This window comes from Siniperca chuatsi, linkage group LG6, assembly GCF_020085105.1.
Source record: "Siniperca chuatsi isolate FFG_IHB_CAS linkage group LG6, ASM2008510v1, whole genome shotgun sequence".
In the NCBI taxonomy this organism is placed as follows: Eukaryota; Metazoa; Chordata; class Actinopteri; order Centrarchiformes; family Sinipercidae; genus Siniperca; species Siniperca chuatsi.
The window spans coordinates 7,054,778-7,081,097 of NC_058047.1; the positions used below are offsets into that span (position 1 = coordinate 7,054,778).

A 26,320-nucleotide genomic window follows, 5' to 3' on the forward strand; every position below is an offset into this window, starting at 1 on the left:
CATTATCATTATTGTTTTCAATTAATTGGTTAACAATTTGTTTATAAAATGATGACATTTTATAGACAAATTGTTAATCAATTAATTGAAAACATATTCATAGTTTTGTCATCATGATTGTCCATACTGTAGTTTTTATTATGTTGTCTTTTCTGTACACACAACATCTATCGCATGTCTGTCCATCCTGGGAGAGGGATCCCTCCTCTGTTGCTCTTCCTGAGGTTTCTTTATCCGAATCGAGGGTCTAAGGACAGAGGGTGTTGTATGCTGTACAGATTGTAAAGCCCCTTGAGGCAAATTTGTGAAATTGGGCTATATAAATAAAATTGACTTGACATGTCAGAAGATAGTGAAAAATGCCCATTATAACTTTCCAGAAAGGAAGAGTCTTCGTATTCCTTGTTTTATCCGACCATCCTTTTAAAACCATAAGATATTCAGTTTACCATCATATATGACAGCAAAGTAAAGCAGCAAATCCTCATATCTGAAAAGCTGGACCCAGAGAAAGTTTAGCATTTTTTTGCTGGAAAAATGAAAATCAATTGTTATACAATCAGTTATCATGTAGTTGCAGATTAATTTTCTGTTGATCGATCATTTCAGTTGTACTTCAATATAGTTTATTATTCGATTTTTTTATTTAAGTTTTCTCCGTGTTTTTCTGTTTCTCTTGAAATTTCTTTTTGCCCCAACCATGCTGATTGCTGTGTATGAAGTGAGTACTTTGCTTGATTTTAAATGTTTTTGTCTTGATCATATCTGCTGTTTACAAAAGCACCCATCATCAGTCAGACAGTCTTTGCAGGCAGTATTTGGGAAAGAGTGGAGATGCTGAAATGTAGGCCAAAATACAAGAAAAGTTTCTTATTGTGAACAAAAGTATAGCTATAGCTATACTATAGTGGCTATAGTGGCTGTTTGCTGTCATCTATGTAGCCTGAAATTGCTGCACTAATACAATGACCTTTACGTTCCCTCAGGATTTACACCTTTTCAGAGAGCCCAAAATGCAGTACAGTAATCCGGCATTTGACCCTGTAATTTTGAAAGTTAATGCAAACCCTGACCCAGCGGATCTTGGTGGGTATAAGTGCTACATATCCCACAAACAAGCCTTGGGAGGGGTGACAAAGTCATCTGTATCTGAACCAAATGCCCAGTCAGCAGCAGGCTCTGTCACTGAAATTGCTGATTTGTGTCAGTGTTGAGTGTCGAGGGGTCGAGGAGTTAATTTCTTTCGACTTTGCCATGCAAGAGCTGCTACTGTAGTTGGAGCCTAATTTAGAAATCCTGAATTTCCCTTCTACAGAGGCAAGGCTACATGTAAAATGTGCTGTATATATATATGATTACACTGCACATATTATTTCTGCTCCTATACTTTCTAAACTATTTCTGTCATTTTCCCTGGAGCCTGAACACATGCATGTGTGCCCCATCTTGTGGGAATGGTAAAGGTTAAACATCGTAGATCCTGTTTTAGATGCTGGTATTAACATGACAAGCTGCAATTTGTGACTTTGTTCAGTATGAGTATATGTGTGTGTGTGTGTGTGTGTGTGTATGTGTGCAACAAATGATGAACAAATGATCTACTCAGGGAAACCTATCACACACTTATTGCGAAGAAATATGCAGATGACACACTGCACTGCCATCACACATACACATACTGTACCCTGTACCATGCTCTGCAAGCTCATGTTTTAAAGATGTGGTTTCTATATTTATCTGGTGACAGGTTATCAATGTGACAGACAGATAGTTGAACTGGGGAAAAGTAGGAGCTTGGAAGAAGATCCTCCGCACCAGTCCTGAGGCTTTTACTCCATTGTTTCCCAGTCTATTTTTCCTCAGGGTCTCCCTTCAGTATTAAATATTTATTTCCACATAGCATTCAAATTGTTTCAGAATAAATTTGGTTTTCTTCTTCCGTAAGGTACTTGGAACCTGTGGGGTTATTTACCTTTTGCTGAGAGACTCAGAGTCCTGGGCTTTGGTGCTGTATTTCCCACGGCGAATTGGGCATCAAGAGGCAATTTCATATCAGTCACTCTGGTATTAGACACTATGCTTCTCTATATCCACAGGCTATCAGACTTCAATATCACAGTTTTCAGTGGTTCAGGAAGTCATTTCTAACAAAACATGCTCAATGTTTACTGAGATGTGATTAATAAGTTTTATTAGTGTGAAAATATATCCTTAACTATGAATATTCACACATTGGCTGTGAATTTTCACACAACAACAAAACTGGATTTTTTTTTTTTTTAATGCATACTTTTGGCAGCATTTCTATACCAAATGTTTGGGTCACAATGGACATCTCTTTGGATGAGATCTGAACAACATGATCTAAAATACATCTGCATACATATATACACAGACCTTATTTGGCTTTTTGTGCACACGGTATTGTAATTTAGTCCAGGACAAGAAGATCTAGAAAATCCATTAGATGGCACTAGAGCTAAAGCCTATAGACAGCATTCCTATATAGAGGTTACCGGTTCAGATCCTATATGATTCCTAAAGCCTATAATTGATCCTAAAATGCAGAGAATGCATCAGTGTTGGTACCTATGGTTTTGGCCACTTCGGGGCAGCAGAACAAGCTGTAAACACAACATTTACATATTGCCACCTTACAAAGTCGATATGGTGAACATGTGTGCAAATAGTTGCCTATTAATACACTGCTAAATGCTCCACAATGTTTTTTGCTGATTGATTGCTAACTTTGTCTGTCTGCCATTTGGTGCTCGGCTGGTAGTGTACGGCTGGTTTTATCAGGGCTTTTTTTGCTGAAAACAGTTGCCTGCTGGAAATGAGGTTGATAGCGGTGAGAGTGAACCAAAAGACCAAAACAATGAGCTGAAAAACACTAAAATTATCAGTCGAACTGATGGGAATTGCAGAATTGTGTGATAATTCTCTGTTTATAGTAGCTTTAAGCTTGACATGGAAAACCTGTGCTGGTTTCTAACGTCTGAGACACAATAGGTTTACAATATATAGGCATCTAGAAAGTGCTGTGAATAACAGTACAAGACAAGTAATCCCTGTTGTATACAACCTGCTCAGTGAATATAACGTTCATATCAACAACAGTCAATCAGCATTTAAACCACCTTCATTACAAACATTTAACTACAATCACTATTTCTCCTCCACAGCTGCCATTGCTGACATGTTTAAAAGCATAAAATAGATTTTAGCTGCAGAGTGAAGCAGAAGGCTTGCTCATTATAAAACACTTCACCACCCAAACTCCTCAGGTTATTTGCATAACAAACCAGTCTAAATAGATTATATTTCCCTGATATGAAACTATAATTGATACCGCTAGAGAACAGAGCACTGGTGGGCATAAAAAGAATGAAAGAATCATTTGTTTTCACCTAGAATTCTCCCCTTCCTTTCACTTGGGTCCATTATACTGTCACTTCAACTAATTTGCAGCTCAAAGAGTCACATCAATACACCGCTATGTTAGACAGACGTCAATGGCATGCTCTTTGAGTTGTTCTGTCTTCTCCTTCTCAACATGCAAGGTAAGCAATAGCATCAATTACCCTTTGTTACAGGCAAAGCCAAAATAATTTCTCTACGCTCTTGCGATAGACTTCACCAATAAAATATGCCTTCATTTATCTCCACCTCAGGCCTCTCACTGACTGCTTACCTACAGGCCGTAGAGAAGAAAAAACAGGAGGAATGAGAAAATTTGAAATATGCATTTACTGCTTTTAAATGCATATTAGCCATAAAGGGAAGCAGCGATTGCTCATGATTGTGGTCCTTTAATTGTTTCTGTTGAATCGATTAATCAGTTAATCGACTGTAGTTATTTCAACACTAGTTTTCATTACATGTGTATTTGGAATGTTTTCATTCTTTACTCTCAAATTATAGTTTAGAAGCCAATAAACAGCAATACACTTTATCAGTTTACTAGTTTATTGCCAACATAACCAGTGTTAGGCAGTAACGCACTACTGAATAATGCCTTAAGGTGTTGTGATGTGATTACAGTTTGAAATTCAGTAATTACATTACAGTTACTAATCTCAGTGACTCTCCTCAACTTTGACATTTCTGAGAATCGGCTTGTTCACTGGCAGTTTGATGGAGGGCTGATATCAGTTTTGTTTTTCTTAGTGTTCAGTGGACAGACTGGTCCGGAATGTGTCAGCTTAGCGCCGAGGCCGGAGGTGTGGGGAGGTAGTTTGCCTCCACCAAAAGAGGAAAAATGCTTCTCCTGGTAACTCCAAAATTATCTTATTTACATGTTGTTTTTCGCTAGCTGGCTAGCTAGCCACTGGTAAGCCTAGAACTAGGAATCACAGGTCTTGGCCCCATTTGGAAGGTGTAGCTTCATTGTAAGGACAGGCTTAATGGACTGCTGTGTGCGGTCACAGGGGCTAATGTGAAATGTCCTGTGACTGTGACATAAGCTAGCTGTTGACGGCTAGTAAATAGTAAAATCTCCAAACCCTAGACTGACAAACTGTTAAACCACAACATCTCGTTTTCTATGTATACATGCGTGAAACACAGAAGATGTGACGTGTGGGTGAGGCTTTGAAGTTGTTTAAAACCCTCTTAAACCCACTGGGGGCATATATGCTCCTAAATATCATGTTGTCCTTAGAGTGTCATTACTCCTCAACGGTTTAAGCTAGAGCCATGCCATTTTTTCCCTGGTAAACTACAGAAATTAAGCTAACCGGGGAGGGTGTGTTGAACACTGCTTTGAGAAATTATTATTACCCAGTGAAATAGTAGTTTTATTTATTTATTTTCACATGGTATATTGTGGATGGAAGTTGGGCCACCAACAGAGTGGAAGGAGGAGGAGGAGAAGAAGAAGGCCGTCTCCCCCTGAGCAATCACATATCCCCTCCAGGACCAGGAAGAATAATTCCCCATTCTGGTGCAAAGTATGCCAGATGCTCCTGTGTGTGATCGTGGACAGGAACTGCCACGATGCATATCATATTTAGGGATATTCATTGGCAAGGAAAACAATGACAATTCCTGGCCAAAAAACGCCTATGGACACTGCCCAAAAAATGGACATAACTCATAAAAACAAAAAGCTAGAATCTTCAAACCACTTCTAGCACAACCCAAACAAATGTCTGCAACTTTTTATGTTGAGTTTTTATTTTGTTATTATGGTTTTCAGTGCTGTTTTCAATAAAATAAGTAAAAATTCAAGTTCTGTTTATTTATTTATTTTGGTTTTTTTATGGACTAAAATCCCCTATTATAGTGAATAGAAGTCTGTATTGAGTGATATATATCTGAGGTTGTGCTGACTCTGGGAATGTTGAAACTTGATAATACTGTAAAAAATTACAACTTTATAAGGCTAAACACAAAGATATGCAAAAACTGAAAGGTGGGTCTCAAAGGGTTTTAAAAGCATCTTTGATGGAGCTGGGTTGAGTAATGTAACGAGTAATGTAACTAATTACCTTTGCTGTTGAGTAATTATTATAGTAAATAGTAGTATAGTTGTATTAAAAGTACACCCTTCCATTGTATTCTATTCTTCCACACTGCATGCTGCATACTGCAGCTCTGAGCTTTAGACCTTTATAGCTCAGCATATGATTGAACATAATGGCCCATTATTTATTTGCTGGTTGAGAGTGGGCCCTCTGCCAGCCTCTTCAGGGTTCCTGCCGTGGGCATATGGTCTCACAGATAGCCATGCTGGATATTAAGGACTGTGTCACTGTTGGAGCAAAAGAAAATGGGGGAAGAGGACATAATGGGTGAGGCATCACACATCAGTTATTTTACCTCACCTTGAAAAGGTTGCGGGGGAAAAGTGTGTCATCAGAAATTTAAATCAGTTTAGATTTGAAAGAAATGTTCAACAGTATATATGTTCTTGAGATCTCAAAATGCATCTGGGGAAGAATGATACAGGATTTATTGATTACAGTCTCAGTTACCTTTTCAATGAATGGATTAAAGGATAGGTTCACAATTTGTCTTAAAGCCACTGGAAAACCAAATCTCCAATAGCTTTCTAACTATGTAATGTATGGTTTTATGTACTTAATAGTAAGCATCTCAAAAGTATTAGAAATTAGTTTCGATCCAAATTCGAAATATTGCCATTTAAGTTTTTGTAAACTTTCCTGATATTGGGTGTGAATTGGGCGTGGTTATGCTCTGATATTTATTACAAAAATTACACAATTAATTCCGTAAAACAATCCTAAAAATCCCACGTCAGTTTTCCCACAAAAAGAGTTGCAACAAAACCTCTCGGCTGTCGCTCAATCTGCCTCTTTGAGTCTGAGCCAACTCTTTTGCAATTAGCTAGCTAACCATATATAGTCTGTATTTGATCTCTCTCCTCCCTCTCTCTCTCTCTCTCTCTCTCTCTCTCTCTCTCTCTCTCTCTCTTGCTCTCTCTCCCTCTCCGCTCTTTCTCCCATCCTGCTTGTTTGTGCTATTTACACCCGACATGAGTATCGTGCGTGGGTGATTATTGGCAGCCACGGGGGTTTAGCGCTGGCCACAGAGCATCTATTGTCAGCTGCTGTATGGCACCAGCTAATGCTACAGAGCCATCATTTTGCATTGCATTCATTCATTCATTCAGAACAAATAGGGGAATCTTAGCCAACTTTGCATGTGTATGCTAACTGTTCTACTCAGGAGTAATATGGATAGCAAAGCATTTTGTAACTCGCCATTCAATGACCAACTGAAATGAAACATTTTCAGATGGCAGGGCTTCTGCTTCGTCCTCTGATTCTGAATTAGACGGCTCAAATGTAGGGCTGGACTATGCTGCTTATCGCTTGCACCATTGGTGTGAGTGACTGTTGCCATGAAAGATTGTTGACATAGGCAGAGCAAGGGAGATGTCAGTCATACCGAGGGAGATGTCAATCAAAATGTGATCTGCCACACCTACACAGTCTTGAGAAATGGTCTAAACAGCTAAATGTGCAGTTTTTTTGAACTAGGTTTTCTAATAGTTATGAATGTTCATATATGCATTTTTACTATTTCAAGCCAAATTTCCAGTGGCTTTAAAACAATAATGCCCATATGAATGAGGAAAGAGGTTTTGCTTGCAATAATCATCCCTCCTGTTGATACTGACCATTAAGAGATTCCCTCCTAATTCCCTTCCAGTGTAAGTGATGGGGGACAAAATCCACAGTCCTTGTTCAGTGTAAAATGTATTCAAAAGTTTATCTGAAGATAATATGAGTCTAAAAAAATAATAAGGGATCTTTTAATGTTCAGTATGAACAGCAGAAATAATTGTAACAAGCTAAACTTCTTTCAGTGTTCATATGGGCACCTGACTATAGTTTTAAGACGGACTTGAAAAATTGTGAACCTATCCTTTTATCATCAAAATAATTACCATGATGATAAAACAGAGAAAAACATAAAATCCTCACATTTGAGAAGCTGGAACCAGCAGATGTCTGACGTTTTTCTTGGTAAATGACATAAAGGATGAACTTATTATCAAAATTGTTGTCAATATATTCCCTGTTGATTAAAATCGTAATCAATTAATCAAGTACTTGTCACATTTTAAGCAGCTGTCAGAAATTATTTGGGCTTTTTGACAAGGCCAAGAATTATTTCTGAATGTTTAAAAAGCATTTTTCTTTTTATTTATTATTTTTATTATAGTTCTGTGTTCCTGTTTCAGTTTAAACTTCTGTCAACTCACGGTAGGTTGACCAGGCGTCTATGCTCTTTTATCGCAGTACTCTGCTTCACACTTGCTCGGTTTCATCCACACCTGCCTTTTACAGCCACAGGCTTCTGTTCTGTTGGCGGCTAAACTGCTCTGCTGGAGCAGTGGGGCATTCAGTGGCTCTGCACAGGAACAGAAGGAAACTGACCGCAGGAAAAAGAAAGATTATTGTTCAGGTCCGACACGTGTACTCTGAGTGTCGACTTTTGTCTGGCAAAATGTCACACACTTGAACTGTGCACGTACATGACTCCACATTTCAGGCTTTTTTGTGTTTATTTCCCTCTTGTTCTCCCTACTAAATTTTCAACACAACGGGGGCAAAACAAAAACCAGGGCAGAGCAGACAGGCAGGAGAGCGACGGGAGCAATTTTAGTTTGACGGTTTTACTCTGTGTGACAGCAGTTTTGATAGCAAATCTCCTGAGAGATAGAGAGAGCAAAAGAGGGATGGAGGAAGATAGAAAATGAGTTAAAGCAAGAAAAAAAGACATATAGACAGAGAGGATTAACCCAGTGGTTAGCCTTCTGCAGTTTGATATATGGAGCAGAGAGCCAATAAGTGTCACGTCCCTCCCACTAGGGAGCCATTTTAACAAGCTCTTAGTATTTGAGTGGCTGTTAGCTGGTTTATAATCCAGCCTGGCAATTTCTGACTGCTGTGGAATTTAAATCATAAAGCTGAAAACACATACGTAGGTATACACAAGTAAGCAAAATATAACAACCTCTTTCTATCGGCATCTACAATTGTGTGAGCCTTCAGTCTTAAACTATTGGTTCATCCACCAAAATACTTACGCTTTTATGTTATTATTCTTTAAGGTATTGACTTAGATCATGTAAAAACAGAGAGAAGAGATGGTAGGTACAGGGGATGGCAAGCATGTTGGTCATGAGCCAGGATCGTTATTCACCCTGCAAACATACAATGTACTGTGTGCTTTAAGCCACTGGTCCAACTGGACACTTCTGAGCTTTAACACAGTTCTTCATCTTAGAGTGAGAAAAGGAAGTTTTTATTTGGGTCCTGGTCTGAACCCCTGGTGCATTATCCAGAGTACACACACAAACGTACAGTATACCTGATCGTTTGAATGAAATCTCCTTCACTGGAACACCAGCCTCTTTGGCGTACTCTGCAAGCCCATGTAGTTTTTACCCAAGTGATTACAACACTGCACATTCCTTGTCAGGGACGTTTTCACTTTATGTTATTATTTTTTCAGCCACCACATTGCACACAGCAGAAATAAGTTTTGCACGAGTTGACATTTTAAGTATCTGTTAATTAACTGTTGAGCTACCTGTTATTTACTCTTTTTACTTTTTACTCTTGTGGACTATTTATATATTTAGTAGAATAATTACTATGTACTTCCTCTGGGGGCTTAATGTTGGTCTTTCACTGGTGATACTAACTGTACTAATTCATTTTTTTTTACAATGCATTTGCTTAAACTATTGTTTATGGTATCTCATCTTTTTCTAAATTTATAATTGATATATCATTGAATTACTGTACTGAATTACCAGTAGGCCTAGTGTTTTCACAGTTTCAAAATAGCTTCCAGTAAAAACTTCAAAAGCAAACTCCTGTCTTTTATTGGAAGCATGCATAGCTGTGCACCTACACACACACACAGTAAGGACAGAAGAAGTACTCTCAACAAACACTGAACATTTTGAGACAAACTGCATTGCAGGGCTACTTTTTACCCTGCAATACATCACACTGGTTTTTCCATTTTAAGTGACTCAGCTCATACTTCTTGTTTGTTCTTAATAACACTTTCAAGTAGTTTTGCTGAAATGCTCATTTAAACAAATATAATGTCACATTGTTTTCAGTTAAATATACATTTGATTAAAAAATAAGTGGTCTGACCAACAAACATAATCCTGCCCTGACTGGTGACATTGATAAAATATTTAAAAATTATTTTCGCAGGATTTTTCTCTCAATTCTCAAACATGACACCAGTTAGATGAGTGTCCAACTTCACCTCACTGCTTCTCTGAGCCTATTTATTGACGGGACTTACTGTAGGAAGTCCACAGCAAAGAGTAACCGTCAGTTGGGGATACAATTTATACTTGAACACTGACAAACTGTGCTTCAAGCCCTGCAGAAAATAAAAGACAGCAGTGAAAAGGGGCAGAGGTCGAGATGGAAAGCGGAGACTCACAGAGGAAAAGTGGAGTTGGATGCAGCTGTTGTGATGCAGTCCTCACGGTCGATCCAGGAGGAGACACTGCACATCTCTATGACAGCAGGTCAAACTGTGTGTGTGTGTGTGTGTGTGTGTGTGTATACATGTACTCAAGCGAAGCAGTGCGGTTGACTAGACACCAACACTTGACTTTCACAACCCTGACACACATACACTTTGCACTTACACACAAAAACACAGCATCTTCAAAGCACAGCTGATGAGCGCTGTACCCATCAAAGTGACATGGATAACTCTGCTGATGGTTGAGAAAAAAAAGACAGCAACGTAAACTCTGAGCCATTTCTGAAGCTGTATACTAACACAGTTCTCTTTGTGTCTTTTCTCTGCGTTTTACTGAACTCAAATTTAACCCTCACCTCTCCTTCCACCCCCTGTCCTTCCTCAAACCCCCCCTGAACAACTGATCCTCCTCAGGTTTCTATCTCAAGGAGCAAAGCGGTCAACAAACTTAAAACTCCCCCTCTCAGGGCCAAACATATCTCTCACATTGCTGAAATTGTTTAGGGATGCTTGGTTTAACTTAGCTTGCATGCAGAATTTACATAACCACCCTCACTGACTCAGAAAATAGCTGCGGCAGGTCACGCTACATGTGACCTTTTGCCAGACTCGGCCACCGCTCGTCTCAGTCTGATCTCTTCACCTCTGCGACACAAATCTGATGGGATTCTGAACAGAGAAATGGATTTTGAAGAGTTTTTCATGTCTGTTCCACCAGCACCTCTCCAAAATGTGTGAAAGTGGAATCTCAGCATTTAATTAAGTAAGAGGGGAGCTAAAATGGTACATGTAAAAGCACTTCATACAGCAATCAAAAATGTCCATCCCACTGTTTGGAACAGTAATCAAATTTAATTTGGAATTGTTTGAAACTCCAATTTCACAGACTATGCTTAATTTAATTTACAAGTTAATTTAAAATAATTTTGCCGGTTAAACAGCTCACCAAAAGTGGCAACTCCATGAGCGAGTTGATAGTCTGTTGTTACTGCCGACTGTAATCACGATTTTAATTTTGAATAGCAAGTTCTGTAGTGGATGCCAATTTGTTTAAGAATATGGTAGGTATACCCCAGAAACATGCTTTATTTTCTCAGAAAGACTGATGAAATAAATGCGACATGAGAGACTGCTTGGAGTTACAGAAGCTAGTAGAACAGAGGCACGACCTCGGCTCTCTATTGTAAGAAGGTTGGGCGCAATAAAAGGAGTGCCCCATTCAAAGATTGGTTAGTAATCAAACAGTTTCCTCAGCAATGTGACAACCTTTAATTTGCTGGTGATAAAGGTTAAGTTTCTAAAGGTGGTATTCTTTGCCAAAATCGATCCGCAGAGCATAAATCTTTCATGATTTTGCTATATATAGTTTTCATTTTATATATTACTTTCAAATAAACAAAAACAGATGTTGCAGGGCTGCAACTAATGATTATTTTCACTACCAATTGATTTATCAATTAATTGATCATTGTTTGGTCTATAAAATGTCAGAAAATAGTGAAAAATTAATGTATTCAAATCATTTAGTTAAGTAAAAATAGCAATACCATAATATTAAATAGTAAAAGTCTTGCATTCAAAATTTCACTTAAGTAAAAGTACAGAAGTATCAGCATCAAAATGTACTTAAAGTATCAAAAGTACTCCGTGCAGAGTGGCTATTGTCAGTGTTATACTATTAAATTATTGGATCATTATTATTGATGTAATAATATGTAAGCAATACTTAAATGTTGCAGTTGGTCAAAGTGGAGCTAATTTTAACTACTTTGTACACTTTTGGTAGTTTAATTTGTAACAATGGATCATATTTTAAAAACAGATCATATTGTTATAGCTCTTAAATAATTGCAGTAAAGTGAAAAGTACAATATTTCTCTCTGAAATGTAAAGTAAAGTACAAGTACCTCAGAATTGTACTTGAGTACAGTACTTGCGTAAATGTACTTAGTTACTTTCCCCCACTGATGACTAGAGACTACTAGGTGTAAGGGAGGGTTTTTCCTTGTAGTTTAGTGACCCTTTATTGTTTATGCATGAGATTCTGATCGACCTAATAGACTTTCTGTTTTTATTAGTAATACATAGTAATATAGACAACACCTGTCTCATGGTCTGCAAAGGTTTCTTCCTCTCAGGGGTCGTGCCAGCAGCCACTCCATCTTCACATTGTGGTCTACAGTGAGTCTGGTAGCGTGCGGCTCCACACTGACATTACCAAGCTTCATACTGTGTAAGCATGTGTCTCTTAGCCATGTTGCACATTCTGAGTTAGCATAAGGTGTCCCCCTGAGCTAGCGGATGTCTTCCAGGCTGGTTTCGGCAGAACATCTGTCAACAGATTGACCTGCTGATAGATTGAGACTGTCAGGGGAGATACAGCAGAGCCATGGTGGCATGTGGTCAGCTGATATCGCTCTCTTTCTCTCTTTGTTCATTTCTGTCTTTCTCTAGCTGTCGCTGGGGAGACAAGCGGAGACACATGCTGACATGTGATAAACAGATCTATGACTAATGGTCTGCCTTAATAGAATACAAATTAGATGATTAGACAACCTCTTTTATGCCAAGGAAGGAAAAGCCAGTTCCAAAAAATAATGCTTAAACAATGCTTAAACTGCTTGTTTTTTATTGTCTCCTTATATCCGACCTGTATGGTGGGGGATGGTGTAAGATTCGTATGCATTGATTTTCAGATACATTGATTGGCTTGCCAGGTCACGCATGTCCTGGTGTACAATGTCAGCAAAGTAAATTATATATTTATGCTCAAATTACCTTGTTAGTCAGTAACATTTCAGTCTGCTTGATACCGCTGGATAACAACAACACACCTGCCAACTCCTCAGTTTTTCTTGGAATTCAAGAATTGCTTGTTGTTGTTTCTTCTGGAAAATCTACAGTACATAGATTCCCTGAACCTTAAGGGAAGTTTTAAAAACAGATCACTCAGTCTCTCTCTCTTTGTTTTATAGATAGGCGAAGTTGCCAGATGAGATTGTTATACCTTCAAACCATAATATGTTTTCAATGTAACCTGGCAACCCAAAAGGCAATAATAAAGGAAAAGTGTCTGATTGTGGTTTTTATTGTCAGTTAGTGTCAGGATGTCAGAATACAGTGATGATATTGACATAGGAAAATTAATGACAGTTCATTTTAACAGAACAATTTTCAGCTGGGAAAAAGGCTTTTGCTTTTTGTTATTTAAATACATTCACAGGTCATTGTTTGTCCTCTTTTAGTAGTCTTATCATTATGCAGTAAACAAGATGCTTTAATTAACGTTGACATTAACATTCTTGCTTTTGCTATATAGGTCCACGGTGGTCCATGGACATGTACTGTATGGCAGGGCAAGAGTCAATCATGTCAACTGATGAAAAAGATTTCAGCATAAAAAAGTACTACATTAATGCTCTGCTATCTTTGACAACATAGGATGACAGTGACAACATAAAAAGGTATTATTTTCAGCGTAGTGGTGTCATTGTGGCTGGACTCAACAAACACATATTGTAGAAAAAGAAGAAAAACATGGGGGGAAAAATAGATTCAGTATATGTGCATTAGAGTTGGTAATTGGTAACAATTTTAAAAATAGGAAAATTGTTAGTCATTTTTGCCAGATACCTTTCTTTCTTCTATTATAATAAACTGAATATCTTGTTTGGACTGTTAGTTGGATAAAGGCAATTTGAATATGTTTTTTTTTTTTTGTTTTATAGACCAAATGATTTATCAATTAACTGAGAAAATAAGTGGCCGATTGATCAGCAGTGCAGCCCTAGTGTTTTTTGAAATGCATTATTTGGCCAAGTCTAATGTTTGCTAAAAAAAATCTTTATTTGAAGAACAGGATCATATTCAGAACAATTTAAATGATCTGTTTCTTCATACAAAGATATATAATTGTAGGCTCAGCTGAAATCTTTGGCTTGTTGCAGTCTTCAATAGGCTGGAGATGGACTTCTTTTTCAGTCACCACATTGCCTTCTCAATGCATTTATATAAAGTTAAGAAGCTGTAATGCTGCTGTGGGTGTATTCTTTGTGAATAGGGTGAGCTTGTCACCATTTGAAATGCAGTGTAGATGTACTTAGATGCACAATACACAGTGTGGCCCATTTCCTTTCAGCTGACTTCTATTCAGCTACTGAGTCCTTTTCCATCAGGCCTTTTCTGATCAAAGTCACATTTAAAATTATTTTGACGCCCCACTTCGATAAACTCCTGTGGGTTTCAAAATTATTGTCAATTTACATTTCAAAATGCAAAAGAAATGGAAGTATATTTACTTAAAAGTGATTTGATGAAAAATATGGGGGATTAGGGCTTTGATGTTGGGGCTTGGAGATTAAATGTTGGCGTTTGCAGCTGTAATGCTTCAATGTGTAGCTTTCAGTTCTGCCTCGTCTGATTTTGTGTCCCCGTCATCTTTCATTTCTGACTGGCAGCTCTGAGACTCACGCAGTGAAAACATTGGAAATCTCTTGATACTCTTAAAGCCCCACTGGATTTTTGCCGTGTAGTTTTGTGAGTTTTATGAGAGTTGAAGTTGTAGTCTCATTTAGAGTGAACTCTAGATGTCATATTAAAAGTGAACGTTTCTGACCATCAAATAAATGCTAGTACAAATTCACTTAAAGTGCATTACTGCATTATAATCATATTACAAGCCAATTAAATGCAGAAGATAAGATGTGATATCTTCTTAAAGGGAAACTTCAAAGGCAGTTTACTCGTTATGGTTAGTACTCTTCAGTCTACAAAAACAGGTGTATAATGTCTTCTGTTGCTCTGGAGGAGCTTTGTCAAGTCTGAGAAAATAACCGAAAATAATCCCCAGTAATGTGATCAGGTATATTGTGGTTTGGGTTTGGAGACTGTAAATTTATAACAGAAAGACTGTGTTACAAACAGGGCACATGGAGTTAAAAAAGATGTGTGTTCAGGACAGGAAGGATACGAAAAGATGATATTGGTTATATTATGTGAAATGTAGGATCCAGCATTTTTGGGGCTTGACCCATACTAGGAACTAAAAGTCAGGATATCTCAGCTGCTTCAATATTGACCATTCCCAGACTTCATGGAAGTACAACATTAAATCACTGAGGTACCCATTTAACTTTATATTTGACCTCGCATTCACCTCCTATCGCAACCCCACTATATCACATGCAGTGGGGTGCGTTAATCACTATTGTTAATATTATTCTGCAGATAAACATCAAACAACAAGCTTCCACTAGGGAGGCACCGATCCAACTTTTTCTCTCCCGATACCTGAACTCATGCTATCTGCTGTTTAGGCCCACCACTGTCTTCACATTGAAATGCATTCATTGTAAAGCACTTACACATCACATCTGGCCAATACCCAATCTACTAAATGGTCCTCTGTCTATGAGTTCAACAGCTGTTTCCTCTCTCACCTGGTTTTCACTCACTGAGCCTCCAGATATATGCTGACATGTTTGAAACTGAATGTAATTTACAAATCCATGTACATCTGTATCAGTCACATCCAGCTGACATCTCACTATAAGTCATCATGCACATGGAAGACACTATTTAATTGTGACACTAGAAATCATGCATACTAACAAAGTATATATCCATTGTCTTCCCTGGATTTTGATTTTATCTGTTTATATTCCCATTTAACAAGAGGACAAATGGCTGCCCATCCTATTCACCATATGTTCCACATTGAGCACATAATCTATTATTTGTGCATATGAAAGCTATATCATCCTCACTCATGCCCACTCATATAGCCCCCTGAATTATCTGCCCTATCAAAGCACTGAACATTCACTTTAACAAATGATCCGGCATGTGACGATGTCTAATGTGGCATCTACAGGCGTCACTCTCTCAAACAGAGCATGTCAGTTAGAGGCCTGTTCCCCTTGTGTTAGTCACAAAGGCACAAAGGATTCTGCCACAGTGACAGACTGGATGCTTCACACAGCGCTTGTGTCTCTGAGCGAGCATGTGCATGTGTGTGTGTGTGTGTGTGTGTGTGTGTGTGTGTGTGCACGTTTCTTTTTGTGGTAGTGGCAGTTTCAAGTTTTCTTCCAGAGAGAGAGAGAGAGAGAGACAGGCTTCATCACTGCTCAGTTCTAAAAATAAGAACCCAATATGTTCTTGTTTTATTGTTGTGCTGTTCCTATTTTCTAAAAGACAATAAGTTATTTATTTATTTATTTTACAGTGACTAGCACACCCTGTTGTCTAAAAACTCAATATGTTGCAGTTATATTTATAGTGACAAGCCTCATGTGACAAGCAATCATAAGCTGAAGAACCACGATACATCTGTGTTTTAAAACCACAAACCTGCCCTGCTTCTTTAAAGACTATGTATTTTGTTGACAGGTCTGTCCTGTTTTACTGTGTCATATTGAATTATCTAACATATAATATGTCTTAGTGACAAGTCATCTACCTATACTATTGTAAAGAAATCCAACATTATAGGAACTATGTACCAGCATTTCTCAACCTTGATTTGTTTGGCAACACACAAGCAATGGAGACAGCTGTAAATTGTTAAAATGCACAGGTATCGGGGGGATTTAGAAGGCCTTTGTCAGTTTCTGAAAACCTGACATAGAAGGTTTCTGTAGGAAAGCAATGATATGTTATTTTGACGAGCATGTTCGCTTTCATAAAGTGAAATCATGACACCACAAATTTTCTAGGTCAAGGCTGTTAACAACAGATGTGACAGGGGAATGAGAGGAGAGGTGAAATCAGAGGGTGAGGGAGCGACATAAAGGAAAAGATAAAGAACGAAACAACGTCAGGGACCCACAAAGTCTGAGACCGAAAGTGTGTGCGTGTGTGTTTTGTGTGGGATGCTTGTTCAATAAGAAACTGTGACACAGATAAGTGTTCATGTGTGACAGCTTGGTTGTTCCCTTTAACTCAGCGGCCCTGCGCCTCTCCCAGCTTCCATTCACAACAAGGACGTGTCAGCAATAACAAAAAACAACCTGATACCTCAAGGCATTGGTTACACTTGTGCACACATCTGATCCTAAAGATCTGTTGCTGTGAGACCACACTGCTTTGTGGGCACACTTGGCCTGAAAACTTCTACAGTGTGTTTCCCCCCTGATGGATGGATGAATGTCTTTTAAATCTGAGTCCATGCAGCTCATGTATTATCTGTTTACCTGTTGTCATGTAGTCTTTTGCTCATGCTAGCTGCTGGTGCTTTGGGTTGGTGTTATGGAAGAGTCAAAGTTGGATGTAATGTTTTGGAAGATATATAAATAATATTAAAAAAAAGCAGCATTAATACATTTTTAAGGCCACTTGGAGGGAGCTGAACAGGCTGCAAACACAACAATGATATATTATCACCGTATAAAGTTAGATAAGGTTGAGTGTGTTAGCGAAACAGCTGCCTTTTTACTCATCTAGCAGATGCTGAGCAACATTAGCATTCAATCAGAGCCATGGTTCTGGTCACTCAATGGGTGTAAGTACAATATTCAATCTCCTTTTAGCTCTCTCTGGTCTTCACCAACTCCTGAGGGAAATATCTGGTGGCTAAATGCTCCACTATGTTCACCAGCTAGTCGCTAACATTGTCTGTTGTGTGTTGCAGGGCAGGTAGTGCACAGTGACCTTATTCAAGCTTATTCAAGCAATAGGTGTTATCTTCAAAGATTGTATCAGGCTTCCATATTGTAATCTAAATCCACAGCTTTATAGTTCATAAATAAGAAGTACAGCTATATCTGACTGCATCCAAAATGTGTTAGCAACTTTTCTGTGGTAACCAACTAAGATACTTCTGGCTCAAGGTGTCATTACTTGATTTGTTTATAAATTTAGTTAAAATAAAGTTTTTAAAAAAGTTTGTTATTCAGATCAGACAGAACTCAGACAGTATTCACTCATGATAAATTAGCAGTAATATTTAACAAGTATATGATATAATACAGCAGGCCCACTTCTATCATACGAACAATTTAACAACAATTGACTGATGCTAAAAATCAAGAAGAACCAGAATATTCTGTTCCTCATATTCGGTTATTTAAGGACTGTCTTCAAACTAATTTTTGCATATTTTATTGTAATACTATTATGTAACTTCATAATGTATTGCATATTGTTCACCTGAACTGCTCTATTCTGAAGGATCTGTGTGCCATAGTATGCTATTTGAGCAGGCATGGAGGTTCTTGAATTACCTCTCTTGGTAAAAGGAGTTTAAATGTGCATGAATAAGAGTGGAGCTGACAGTAGCTAAAACCAAAAATACTTTGAGAGGCATAGCACCTAATTAGCAACTAGAAAACGGAGAGCAAAAGCTGAACACACAACAATGAGCAATTCAGCAACCTCAAGTGGAACTTTGACATAGGGATATTTTATCATCAAGATTGTGCTCTTGACACAAACAAGCCTTTATTGAAAAAAGCATCACTTCTTGTAAAAAGGAAAATGGGAACAAAGCCAATAGACTACAATAAGGAAGCAGTAAGATTTGTCAACACAGGTCTTTAAGGTAATCAAATAAAATTATAGAGGAAGACATTACAGTAAAGAACTGTGGAATATACTGTAGAATCATTTTTAATAAGATTTATTATTTGAACATCTTAATTGCCCCAAAAGTTCAAGTAATGGCTTGGAGTCCTTTGTCTTCATCATCAACACTAATATACTGTCAGGCTGCAGGTTGGCCTTTCCTGGAACTGGTACATATGGTGGTATGCCCAAGTGTCCCTGCAGTGTGTGAAAGCAAATAAACAGAAATTAGCTATTAATACACTAGGACCAAGAGCCCCATGTGTCTAATTTGTTTTGCGAGGCACACAGAGGAGGAGAAATTCAAGAAGGAAATTAATACCAGTATTAGAAGAAAAAGTTAGCAGAGGATGAGGGACTGATAAATGTGATACAGCAGAACCAATGGTTGCTGGAAATGCACTGGTTAGTTGGACATTGTATGCTTTTAAACAGTGTCTACCAAATTTGAATTAATAATAGTTAAACTTATACCAGACATAAATGTCTACTTGCATGCCTTAATATAATTAATATCATCAATAATCAAATAAGACAAGGTTTTAAATGGGCATTCCACCAATTTGACACATAGAGGTCAGTTTACTTGTAATGGGGAGTACTTTTCAGCATGTGAAAAGAGTTGTATGATGTCTTGTGGGGCTCTAGTTATTTAGGCTTGATGATAAGTGTACTGTATAGCACAAAGCCTGCAATATAAACTGGGGGTGTGGAGTTTGATAGACATGGGCATTTACCAGGCAGGTAGAGTCTCACTAAAGATGCTATTGGCTGCATTAATGAAAAAGCAGGAGCTATTTTTTGGAGATTTACCCATAGGGACTACAAATCAGGATATCTCAGCCAATGTATTTCCCTACCTTTTAAAGTGGAGCTGCCACTGATCCCATAGACATCTAGTAATTGATTAATCTGAGGGTAATACACCGTTTAGTATATCTTCAAATTGCACCTAAAACAGTATCCCTGTGTTTTTTCCACTCTGGGTAAGTGGATAAAAACGACAATGTCCCAAACTATCTCTTTAATTTATGACATGATGGTGTCATGCTATTGTAGCAGAAATGCAATTCTGTCCACAATATCCATGTCTCCTCGTGTAAATCTACTGTTGTTGCATAGTTATGTCTATTTTTTTGCTGATACAATGTGTTTTTAAACTGCTGAGCAGACTCTTTTAAGACAACAGGGTCAGCCCATTAGCCAGTACTTCAGATTGATGTCTAATGTGGAAATTATCGGGTGAGACTTTGCAGGCTGTGTACAAGCCAAAGTGTAGCTGAAGGGAACTGCGTGCAGATGAGAGCAGTTTTGAGACACTTGAGTATAATACTGAGCCTACTGGAGCTCCTGTGGGCCTAATACAGGAAACCATATTTGACAGGAGCTAAAACTTTATAAGACTGATGATATACTCGCTTTCATTCTTTTTCCTTCAACTCCAAGCCCGCTTCTTGTATAGCTGTTAATCCTAGTGTTTAATTCTAATTACATCATTTCCTGTGGAGAGGTAAATGTTCACCCAGGTTACATGTGTGGAAGAGATGTTTAGATATTCCAGAGCCATGTGCCTTGCCTCATAATTGTCTTCATAATTGATTTTGGGGGCATGTGAGGTTTTATTAAAAGAAACACTGCTCTGCCAAGTTTATGTTTATGTGTGTGTATGAGAGTGTACACATGTACAGTTGATTTGTGCAAGTGCACATCTGCGTCTGAATGTGTGTACTCTTGAGTGAGTTGTCCTTCCGTGATGCTGTGTCACCCCTGATTGGTCAACGACTGTCTCTGCGGGCGGTATGACGTCTTTCACTCCGGGAGGGCTTTTAGCGTATGTTTGGCTTGTGTGTATGTGCACATCTGCATGTTATTTTGGTGTGCTCCCCTAACCACGAGTATGATGCTCCCAGGCGTGCTTTCTTTCTTTCTCTCAGAGGCGTACGCACATACAGTATATAGTATACACACACACATTCAGAGGCATACAAATCAGACAATTTGCTGTCTTTGAACAGTAGACTAATCTGGTTAAAACACACTAGGCTAATAAGCATAAGATGAACCAACCTCACTTGCCATTTGACCACCTGTACTTCACACACACACACACACACACACACACACACACACACACACAGAGAGAGAGAGAGAAGGAGGCAGAAAAACAGTGAAATTACTTCTAAATCAGCGTCTGTGATGGAAATACTTTTATTTCTCCCTCGTTGTTCACAACAAGGATTTAACAGCCTCTTTGACTGCTACAATATCTCACAGATTTACCTGCTGTTTCCTCTGCCATAAAATGGCTTTGGTTTCGTTCAATGGTGTAGCATTGGTTGAGGAGGTGCACCACTGCGGGGGAGGTGAGCACACTGCGATCACAGCCTCCAATATGTCAAAAGTAATTAGGCTGATCGGAGTGTATACCCTATTATGCACAGAGAGGTGTGTGCTGCGCGCTGTTAATTAGACTGATGAGTAGATGCACTCTAATAAGCCCAGCATAGACCTGAGAATTCACAAGGTTTGCTGTTTGCTGATATGGTTTGGTTATGCTGTTCTTATACTCCTGGACAAGTAGTTTGTAATTGTACAAAGATGCGAAGAGTGTTGAAACAATTAGTCAATGAATCGTTGATAAAAAGAACATTTGTAAGCAAATATTTCAATAGTCAATTAATTGTTACAGCCAAAAAATGCCAAACATTTGCTGGTTCAAGCTTCTGAAATGTGAGGGTTTGATGCTTTTCTTTGTTTCTTTGGATTTTGGACTGTTGGTCGACAAAACAAGCACTTTGAGAATGTTATCTTGTGCTTTGGGTAATTATGTGTGAGCAATTTCACAATTTTTTTGCCATTTTCATCTGTAAGTCAGTGTTATATGTTTGAAATCTGTATGCTATATGTCTTATGTGGTGCTGCTCAGTGAGGCCCTTTCCTGGTTAAATAAAATCAATGAATCGATAAAATACTTGGCAGATTAATTGATAATGTAAATATCTGGCCCTAATGAAGGGAGAAAGATGGTCAAAAATTTGTTGAAATTCATTTTTTATGTATTTATATTTATACAATATAAAATGAGCAGTTGGATATATTAAAAAAGATATTTGCCTTCATAATTTTTTGCACCCACATTCCTCTCCCAGGTCATAATGCTCAAGCTGCAAGCAGGATGTAATAATGTGAAATAATGAATCACAGAGGTCTGGGCATGATGGTGCAATCAATTTTCAATAAATGTATTACCAGCAAAGTTTGTGTATTGTATGCTAAAATTGCCTGAGAATAGCCTTTTACACTGTGTTTTGAAGTAGAAATATGGTGGTATGGTGGAGTATGACAGTGCACAGCCATTGTTCTATTCTTTAAGCAAAGCCCTGAATCAAATCCCTTCTTGCAAGACTTTGCTGGAAGGTAAAGCTTGTAAGACTACATGAGCTATCCCAACATCTCTTCTGTTAACATTGTGGATTTCTCTCTATATTACCATTTTTCTTTTTGGCCTCATTTTTTTACCCAAACTTCAAAGACATCTGAGCAGGCAAAATATGCAAGGCAGAAATAAACTGGGTCTATATTCTGCTGTGGATCGGTTTTTGAAAATCATTGTTGACAACATGCCACTAAACGCACTGAAGCTACAAATTAGATAGTGACACTTGTCACCGTTTGAATAAGCTTTGGTCCAAGATTTTGATAGTCGACTACATTTTCGCGTGACAAGCATTTCATTTTCCCCAACGACCTTCACTCCCAAGGGAGAGCTGAAAAACTGGGTTCTGCTGTAATTAGGCTAGCTCGCTGACAAAAAAAAGAAGCACCCAAGGTAGAGGGGGAGATAAAAGACAGGGAAGTAGAGTGAAGGAGAGGATGAAGGTGGGGAGGGTGTGAGGAGGAGGAGGAGGAGGAGGAGAGGAGATAATGAGAGTCAGGGTGACAGAATGAAAGAGTGCAAGAGGAGGAGAGCATGTCAAGAATCAAGGGGGGTTGTTTGCCAGCGGCTGCCTCATGGTGTGATGTCGTCGAATCTTCTCACCATGTTTTATTACAAAGGGCTCTATGTAAGGGTCTGTGTTGTCAGCATGTCAACTAACTTATGTCAGCTCGAGCTTCTCAGCGTGTCCGCTCATTGCATTGTGTCGCTGTTAATTTTGCATTGATCAGTTTAGTTCATCCACAAGTAACATAGGAGAGCAAAGAAACCGCCTGAGCAAAATTTTGTTTAAAAAAACATTAATGGGAGCAAAGGCATAATTTCATACTGAAGAACCACACAGGAGTTCATGATAGACAAACGAACCTGAAACAACAAAGGGGAAATTATCATTTTTAGCCCTCTGTGTGGTTCAAACACTATATTTTGGCTTGACTTGTTCAGTCCTTCTGACTGCTGAGAGCAATACTGAGCAGTTTGAATACAATCTTAAATTTGCTCTGTTTGCTTGACAAGGCCAGGAGCAACAGTCTTTAGTTACAGGGGAAGTAGCATGGCATGCACACTTAGATTTTCATCTGATTGTTTGTTTTGCTCCAGTGTCTACACTACTAGTAGTAGTAATATGTAATAAATAGCAAGTGTCTTCCATAAATGTATCATCCTAATTGTTTGATAGCGTGTGCTTTACCTTCCAGTTACTCTACCATTCAAACATTAACATTTTTTTCACCATGAAATTTTTCTCATTTTCCAATTGCCCAGCCTGCCAGGCTTTGCACATACCAGACGCTGAAATAATTCTTAGGGCTGCTCACATAACAATATCTCACCATTAACACAGTAGGATTTATAATATGAAGTGACATGTTTTACAATGAATGTTGCCATCTGGGCGTTTGCTGTCAAGTCGCTTTGTTGTTGAGTTGTCATATACTTGTTAGCTTTCGTACATCTTTGTTGCCAACTGAGAGTGCACAATTAGCTCTGTGATGTACAGTACTGTGTCAGTGTGTCACCCAGCTGTGAGTTAATTAGTATGTCAGGTTAGTATGTGAGGTTACTGTAGTAGATAGGGCCGATAGTGTAGGTTCAGGTGGGGACATGAGGTCATTAGTGGCACCCAGATCAGCTGAGTGTTACATTCAGGTAATAGAGTTGTCTATTTAATTGTTATTGCTGCCACTGACTGATTTAATCTGTATGTTATTATTATTTAATTTATGCTAACTGCCAGTATTGGACAGTAACTCACTAAGTAACGTGGCATATTAATGTGATTACTGTGGTAACAATAAATTTAAGTGATTACAATTTCAAATTAGTACATTTAGGAGTGGGCAATATTTATAAAGTCCTCTATCACGGTATGTTTAATTTTATAGCACAATACCAATTTTATTGTAATATACTGCATTTTCTGGAATATCAATTGAGAAATGGATGAACCAGACAGTACTGTCTGTTTTTGGAAATCCAGGAAGTTAAATCCCTGATAAATCTAAATATTTCATCACATTAATGCAAAAATCTTAAAATCCAGTATTGCTATATACTGTAGCATTTAACAGCAGCCCTGCTCATTGATGTGCAACATTATCCACAATGTCCTTTACAACCAAAAAATGAAAAGATTAGCTTTCATGTTATAAACAGAAAAGTTTTAGCTGGCAAGCCTACATTCAGGAATAACAGTAACTAACATTACTAGCCAGTGGCTGAAACAGTACTACCACCACCTTCACCTTCACCCATTACTCATTTTAAGACAATGCTGCTAGTAACGTTAATTGCATTCTGTGGTTAACTACTAATGCTACTGCTAACTGCTTTCTGTTACTAATTGCTATTGTTGTTGCTACATGCCTTCTGTTCTGTAACTGTTATGGCTGCTGGTAACTGCCCTCTGTTGCTAACTGTCTGTCATAGCTGTTGCTAAGCTAGCTGCTAATTGTTTTCTGTTACTTACTGCTTTATGTTTCAAACTGCTAACATTGTTGCTAACTGTTTTCTGTTAACTGCTAATGCTGCTAACTGTTATTACTGTTGCAAACTGCTATTTACAGGCCAGCCGCCATCACTGCAATCATATTCATAAAGTATTAGATTATTCTAGGATACACCAGGATTTCAACATACTATTTCATTGTATACTGTAGCATGTGATATGTTTGTATGTGCACAGATAACACTGAATGAAAGTGTTATGTTTTGGCTCTGTCTAATTTGAGATGGATGCTAATAATGACATTGTTTGTGACTGGATTATCTTTGTTGTCGTTGTGTCATAACATTGTTACTTTTTTGCTTATACTGTGTTAGCATAACCAGAGGCATGGTTTGTTTATTGATACTTATCTCTTTTATCATATGGCGGGGGGAAAAGAAGAGAGAGAGAAGCATTATAGAAAAGGTGTAAAGTGGGATTTTATGAATATGAATGACACGCATCACTATGCAGTACTAAAGTTGGTATCTGAGCAGACTATTAATTAAACTCATACCTGTCCTCTTCCTGCAGCTCCCTCTTTTCACCTCTCTCTCTGTCTGTGTCTCTTTGTGTCTGACAGAGACAGTGATGGATACAAGGACAGCGACAGCTGAGCTTGGCTGGATATCGTTCCCTGCCAATGGAGTAAGAACAATGTGCAAAGGTGTACTGTATGTGTGTGTGTAGGTGGATGCATGTGTGTGTGTGTGTGTGGGTACCCTTGGGGAAAGCAGTTTGAGTACACTTTACAGTGCTCCATTAACGAGTCTGTCAAAATCTTAATTACAGTTGCAAGGTGACACCAATTAACCACTATTGATGCAGAATAGAATGGATTCCAATAGATCAGAGAGGTGTAACACACATGAGTCCGCAATAGACAAATTAATAGAATAGAATACAATTAAATAGAACAGAAAAGAAAAGAATAAAACAGAATAGGGTCTTCCACCGACTTTCTTGAAGTCTTAGAATTTATTAAATGCTGGCTTTGCTACTAGCTGGTTATAATGGTCTGTGTGTGTGTGTTTGAGGTGAGTGGCTCTAATTGTGATGAATGGTTGTTCCTGTTCAGAAAAGAGCAAGGTAGAGGTGAGGAAAAAAAGTGAATGAGGGAGGTAGGAAAGAGAGAGACAAAATGGGAGGAAGGGAAAGAGGTTTAATTTGTGTCAGATCTTGGTAAACCCATTAATCATTTTAGCCTCTCCTTTCCCCTCTTCTTCTGCATCCTCCACTTTCATCCATACCCCCTGCCCCTTCCTCACACACACACACACATTCACCAGTGGGAGGAGGTGAGCGGCTATGATGAGAACCTCAACACCATCAGGACATACCAGGTGTGCAATGTGTTTGAGCCCAGCCAGAACAACTGGCTCCTCACCACTTACATCGACCGACGGGCGGCACAACGCATCTACGTGGAGATCCGTTTCACCGTACGCGACTGCGCCTCCATCCCCAGCGTTCTGGGCTCCTGCAAAGAGACGTTCAACCTGTACTACCTGGAAACTGACAGGACTGTGTCAGAGGGCATCAAAGGGGTGGAGTACTGGGCCAATGCCCCTTTTCTTAAGGTAATGGCTCCAGAAACCAGAGCCTTTGAATAGAGAAGAGAAGTGTGAAGAGTTGCTGGTTCTGGGAGTATTGTCACACTGTAAATTAACATTTCAAAGTATAACTTTGATGATAATCTCAATGTTACTCAACACAAAGACTCCAATACAGTTGGGCTATCGGTTCAGCTTCATTTCAGATTTTTTTTTTTCATTTGGCATTTCAAATGGGAGTGCTAAGTGCTGCTGTACACATGAGCCTCATCAGTTGCTGCTCTG

General features: G+C 38.5%; 1 protein-coding gene across 2 annotated transcripts in view; it reads left to right on the forward strand.

Annotated features, from left to right (window-relative positions):
• The window catches only part of LOC122877644 (ephrin type-B receptor 1-like), an 83,199-nt gene that overhangs the window by 4,207 nt on the left and 52,672 nt on the right, over positions 1-26,320 (forward strand). For both annotated transcript variants that reach the window (XM_044199473.1, XM_044199474.1), the window contains exons 2-3: positions 25,066-25,130; positions 25,772-26,062. In XM_044199473.1, coding sequence (XP_044055408.1) covers positions 25,066-25,130; positions 25,772-26,062 — 356 coding nt within the window. The remainder of the gene's footprint in view (positions 1-25,065; positions 25,131-25,771; positions 26,063-26,320) is intronic.